This window comes from Alnus glutinosa, chromosome 12 (assembly GCF_958979055.1).
Source record: "Alnus glutinosa chromosome 12, dhAlnGlut1.1, whole genome shotgun sequence".
Taxonomy (NCBI): Eukaryota; Viridiplantae; Streptophyta; class Magnoliopsida; order Fagales; family Betulaceae; genus Alnus; species Alnus glutinosa.
This window is the reverse complement of record NC_084897.1, coordinates 1,884,234-1,890,503: the sequence shown is the minus strand read 5'-3', so window position 1 is coordinate 1,890,503 and position 6,270 is coordinate 1,884,234. Positions and strand designations below refer to the sequence as shown.

The following is a 6,270-nucleotide window of genomic DNA, read 5'->3' as shown; positions in this document are numbered from 1 at the left end:
AAGAAAATCTGTCTAAAAATATATGTCTTGTGGACAACAAAATAATGAGCATCAACTCATATCCGATGGCATGATTTTCGTCTAAGATCGAACTTGGGGATTGTGTGACTTTGACAATTGCAGCCTTGAATCTTCCTGGCCGACCTTTGGAGACCATGGAAAATACTAGAACCTGCAACCTATTGTCCCATCGAGCCATTTCATTCAGCTCTACGCCCTAAAGTCAAAGGAAGAATTCCTGCCACACAAAATGATAGAGGAGAGAGTCCAAAAGCACTGGTCCTTTCCAACAAAGAACTAGAATTAAGAAACGTGGGACACTTTGTATCCTCTATTTGAGCCAGCACTAATTCCAGAAACATCTAGAAATAACAAACATGACAGCAATTTTTTGAAACGTATCAATACATCATTCCAAATACAAAATATAATAACAAATACAGTTTTCTACTTTATGGCTCACAAATATATAAAAGATGAAATAGTTCAATAACAAATTACAGAGCCAAGAAATATTTGATGCCACAAGTTACATAATAGCAGTGAAATTAAAGCCTCCTCCACACTGATCCAAACAAAATATATCCAATCTAAAGCCAATCTGAGGCTAAAACAAACAGGGGAATTGATACATTTTTGGGGTGGTGTGGGGTGTGTTTTGGTGGGATTTCCATGTGCAGGGGGCCGTAAATATCTTGCCGACCACTACCTTACTTGATGTATTGAGAGAGCCACTTGAAACCGTCACCATACCCCATTTTCCGCACAATGCTGCACATGAATACCTCCAACGGACGGACATTAGTGTCTGCTAGGTTTACCTTCCCTTTGCCAGTAGTGAAGTTGGTGAGGCCAAGATGGTATCGCAACTCGTCCTCCGAGGCAGCATATGGTATATCAATCTTGTTTCCCAAAATAAGGAAAGGAACATTAGCGAGGGCCTCATCAGAAAGGAGTGCATCCAGTTCCTTTTTCGATTCCGCAAGCCTCTCCTTGTCAAAGGCATCCACCAGGTACACCACAGCATCCACCTGTAAAATGAAAAGGCAAATACATGTTACCAGCACATGTTGGTAGTTTAAACATCATGTGAAACAATAATAAGGACCAGAAATTCCAAACTTACAAGTCCCTTGCAATTGGGAAGACACAATCCAGATGTAAAACATGAGAAATCACGTACAACCATCTCAAGTCCCAAGGTCCAACTCATCAATTTAAAAAATTGCTGCCACATATGGTCTAACCAGGTAGAAAGAACAAAAGCATACAGCTGAGGAAGCAGCTGCAATGCTTCCAGTGAAGGTTTCTGCAGGAGTGACAGATTCCGTGAAGGACAATGTTAAGCCATTTTTTTCGAAGGGTTTCCTTCGGAGGGGGTTTCTCAACCCGAGCCCTGCTGTGAAAGCTTCTACTCCTCATTCCTCACTTTTAGAGTCGATCGTGTCGTCATCGGCTCTGAATGTCAAGGAAGATGGGGTGATAGGGCTTCCCTCCCCCCTTGAGTGGTTGCGTCATTGAAAAGGGCAATGAATTCAGGGTGAATGGTTTGTCCCACTCTCAGAAGTGGCCAGAAAGGTTTGATCCGTTTGGGGAAGTAGTTGTGTAGGAGCAGGTTGATGAGACTTGGGATGGGGAGGCAGGTGATTCCCCATACCCTTTGGGTGTTCTTCCTCCCAGCATGGCTTTGGATTGAGAGGTGGATAGTGCTGAGGATGAGGATATGTCCTTAGCGATTCTGGATGCACGCCTGAAGTCCAAAGACAGGAGAGAGATTTTGAATTTGGTAAGCTCCATCAACTACAGCGATGCAAGGGCGTCCACTCGGCATAGGAAATGGAAGGCTCATGTGCGGTAGCGGAGAATGCTTCTTGAGGGTTCGGGTTTGAGGGTTCTTGATTTTTTAGGGTTTGTTTTGGGTTCTTTTTCTCTTGTGGGTTTTGAGTTTAAGGGCTTAGGTCCTTGTGGGTCTGATTGGGTTTCTTTTTGTAGGCTAGTTTGGTTCTTCCTCTGTATACTCTCTTGTGTATTTACGCTTTTTAATAAAACATTTCTTACTTGTCAAAAAAAAAAAGAAAAAAAAGAACAAGCACTAGTTCTACTAAGAGATCTTCAAGAAGTACAGAACTCCTAATCCAAACTGCTTTGAGGTCAATGCACAAGTCCAGCTCCATGGCCCTAAGAGATGCAGTCAAACATTGAACCCTTACCAAAAACATACCACATACCAACAATGGCTCATAGTGACCAAAGTTGTTATTAGACATCACATGTCCTTGCAAGTAATTGAGAGAAACGTCAAAAAAGAGGTGAAACCCTTTATGGAGGTGTATGCCTCATGAGGATGTCACACTAGAGGTGCAAATCTCAGCATAAGGCATGTCATTTGAGTCTAAGTACAAGGTTAGCCTCAGAATGAAACCCAAATAAACCATTGGAATTTACAAAAAGCAATGCAACTAAGAATACAGTTTTTTTTTTTTTTTTTTGCTTATGTCAAATTTTACTAAGCAGTGAGAAAAAGTAAAAGTGTTTATCCACAGATAGCTATGCAAATGTACAAATACGCAACTCTTGATGTTCATATAAAATCCGCCTCTCCGGCTGAAGTTCAACTTCAGCCTGTACATACATTTCAACAATGTCTGGAAAGGTCTTTTCCTCAGGCTAGAAGGCCGGCTCCCCATCTCTCATGTGTGATTGGGTTCAGCCAAAGGCCTCCATTGCCAGCACAAACAGATATGGAGAAATTGGGTCCCCCTAATGGAGGTTTGAACCAAGGTTTCCAGATGGATGGGGCAGGGTATAAGTACATCTGCCACATAATTTCAATGTAGACTAGTCAAAGTCGCAGAGACCTCATAGCGTGCATTAAGCCTGCAGAAGCTAGGCGTAGCCTCCTTTAAGGCGAATAACTCTTTCTGTGCTGTTACAGTACCTAGTTTTGGTAAGTTCAGTAAGTGAAGTGACTGGCAAAGGTGGCAGAGATAGACCTCTTTCGCTTAGTCGGGTTACGGAAACGTACAAATATAGACAGATAGTTAACATGGTAATCGATTTAATATTAAATATTACAATAAGAACTTAAAACCAGAAACGAGACAAGGCAAGTTTTACTGTTAAATGCAGAATGACGCCAAAAGCAAGTGCACATCGCATGGTGATAATAAAAAGAACCATGAAACAAGCTCGATATGAAGAATTCATAATGTATTGAGATTTCAAAAAAAGAATCCAACAAAACTAGAGCTCAGAGTGATGGATACCAGTAAATGATCACTGTAAGTCTGACAGAGGTATTAAATCTTAGTATGGTTTTTCTTTCAATAAGTAAAATTTAGCTCATGTATAAAAAGCAATAGATCAATCAATTGCACTTTTAATGAGACATTTACGGCTTAATAACACTAATAAAGGTCAAAGCAGCTCTGCCGAATAAAATAATGAAGACAACATGAAATTCAGAAAACAGTCGGACAAGTTATTGATGCTGGTACTTGACAGAGGATACAAAAGTGCGAAACCGGATTTCAGGTTGCAGGTATTAGAATTTAAAAGCACATCTCCCCCCCCCCCCCCCCCCCCCCCCCTCCTCAAATAAAAGAAAAAGAAAACAAAAATACCCACAACTGCCCTCAGATGGCAAAAGCAAATAGATTTTATCAAAACACGGAAAACCCAAACCTGGGTAACTAATGATAACATTTGTGACTAATTCTACCAACTGTACAGCTACTTGAATAGCGATCAGGGAAGGAATATGAATCTACATAAAAGAGACACCACCAACAAAAATTGGCACAGATAACACAGTGCAAAGCCACAAAACTAGCTCGATTCTTTGCATATAGCTTACTTTGGCATAGTAATCCTTCCAGACTCTGCGAGCAATCTGATGCCCTCCCAAATCAAACGCCTTGAACTTGATTTTCCCAATACTCAACTCCTCCGATGTGGGATACTGTGTCGGCTGGTGCTGTACCAGTCTCTGGAAATCGATCAAAGAAGGATCAACATCACACCACATAAAAACAATAACTTTCAAAATCAATTCGGCCAATTGGACAACTGAAAGCACAAAAAATCATGAAATCGACTAATTTCAATCTTCACAAAACACAAACACATATTTTTTTACGGAGGTTAAATTAAAATCTTTGTTAAGTTACACAAACACATACATACATATACACTTAACAATATATATATAGCCTCAAACAAGCAAATTGAGCCTAGAAGTATTTCAAAATAAATAAATAAACCAATAAAATGTATTTTTTATAATCAAGGTTTTATTTCGTCGAGTAACGAATAATTAGAGGGAAAAAAAAAAAAAAAAAAACAGATCGTTAATTCAAAAAACAAAAAATCTACCAAGTTTTCTTCTAAGCATAATCTGGAAGAAAGCGAACCTCGTCTTTCAACATGTGGAGCAAGGTTGTCTTGCCGGCATTATCGAGGCCAAGGAACAAGATCTTCGCCTCCTTTTGCCAGAGACCCAGCGAGGCCAACACTCCGTAGAACCAGTCCAGCAGAAACATGTCGCTCTTGATATCTCTGTATTCGGATTTTGGTTTCTCCGGTCAGCGACGATCGGATCGGAGTGTGAGAGTGCAGGAGAGAACCGGATCGTCCGAAACCCCCCAAGTTCCCTGGAGAAGAATGCCAAGGCCAAGCAAAGCAAAGCAGAGAATATTGGGAAGTGAATCAATGGACCCTGGATCTGGTTTGCAAAGTGGAAGATGACGTCGTTTTGAGTGAGACCAAAACGACTACGGACAAGATGGCTCTTTTTTTAAAGAATGGTAAATAATTGCCTTTTTAGTTTTTATTGTTTTACTGGCGTTAAAATTTTGGGGTACGTTTGTTTGGGTTTTGATATAATAAATGAATTCGACACGAATTTAAAATAAAATTAATGAAGAGTTTAATCTATTTAAGTATATGGTCGGGCTTAGATTGATCTTCATAATTTTAAAAAATGTTAGAGTTTCTTTTAGTGTCCTTATAGAGTTTTTCTATGTTAACATGGTATTTTATTTTTTTTAATAAAAAAAAGAAAAAGAAAAATCAAGCTGTAGGTTTTTTTTTTTTTTATTATTATTAAAAATAGGATATCATGTTAGCATAGAAGGACTCCAAAATAATACTATAAAGGAGTTCTAGCATTTCTCATATAATCTTATACACACTTTGTCATGATCCGAACCTAACATGCGAGATAAAGCTAGTAATTTTTAACACGATTTGCAAATTTGACAATAATTCATTATAAAATTAGAAGGTTATAGTTGAAAAGTCTGACCCATATAATTAAATGAGCCGAATTGTGGTTGACCTATATAATCTTATATCCGTACCTCGACAAAGGCCACACGAATTGTCACCTAGTTTTAGGGTTTTTTTTTATATTTATTTAAAAAATCTTATTTATTTTATTTTGAAGTCATACTTGATTGATGACATGTTGAAAGACTTTATCTCCCCCCCCCCCCCCCCCCTTTTTTCTATTTGATTTGAGATTACGACTGAATAAATAAGGAAAAATGGAAAAACAAACAGGACCTTACAAAGGAAGGTAAGGGAACCAAGTAAAGAACAAGGAACAAAAAAGTCTAGGTTGATCAAGAAAACTTTGTCCATAACCATCTAATCACCGAAAAATCTCATAACCATTTGTAATTTAGTACAATTATGTAATTATATGCTTGTTATTCAACATAAGCATCGTGATTAACCATTTTAAAGTAAACCGGCCGGATCACTTATCTTATAAATCTTATTTATTTGGTTTTCTATTTATAATAGTAATAATGCATCTACAACATCTTGCTTCCTTTGATTTCTTGGATGAGCTGATTATTCTTAAGATAATAAGTTTTGTTAACTGATTGAGTTATCTATCTCGTAATAGGTTATTAAATAAATTCTTAACATAACAAGTCTTGTGAGGTCTGAGGGCAACGCTCCGATGAATCTTTTTTGACTGGTTTCGGTGTTTTAACCCGATTGAGGGTCGTATTTATAGGTTTTTTTTTTGGTTCAATCCTGCATTGACACCTATTTATATTGTTTATCAAGAAATAGTGGAACTTCACTGCAACTCGGTGGACATAGCCCTTAGTAGATTTATTTCATAACAGTGTAGGGTGGGAAAATATTTAATGTAAGAAGATGGTGTGTCTAGATATTTTCGTTAAATGGAGCTCTCGACTTACTTAATGTTGAAAGTCGTTGAAAAGTACCAAAGAGCTGAAAGAGGAGGATAAT

The 6,270-nt window shown here is 38.2% G+C and overlaps 1 protein-coding gene across 1 annotated transcript; it reads right to left on the bottom strand.

Annotated features, from left to right (window-relative positions):
- Positions 1–369: 369 nt before the first annotated feature.
- Positions 370–4,765, bottom strand: LOC133851334 (GTP-binding protein SAR1A). The gene is made up of 3 exons (XM_062287696.1): positions 4,413–4,765; positions 3,857–3,988; positions 370–1,031 (listed from the first exon to the last, which is right to left on the bottom strand). The coding sequence occupies exons 1-3, from the start codon at positions 4,539–4,541 to the stop codon at positions 711–713; spliced, it is 582 nt and encodes a 193-aa protein (XP_062143680.1). The 5' UTR covers positions 4,542–4,765; the 3' UTR covers positions 370–710.
- Positions 4,766–6,270: the final 1,505 nt, after the last annotated feature.

Coding starts and splice junctions, on each gene's coding strand:
- LOC133851334 (XM_062287696.1), bottom strand. CDS start 4,541: ATGTTTCTGCTGGACTGGTTCTACGGAGTGTTGGCCTCGCTGGGTCTC. Junction 3,989..4,412: donor TCCACATGTTGAAAGACGAG/GTTCGCTTTCTT, acceptor ATCGATTTCCAG/AGACTGGTACAGCACCAGCC. Junction 1,032..3,856: donor GGAAGGATTACTATGCCAAA/GTAAGCTATATG, acceptor TTCATTTTACAG/GTGGATGCTGTGGTGTACCT.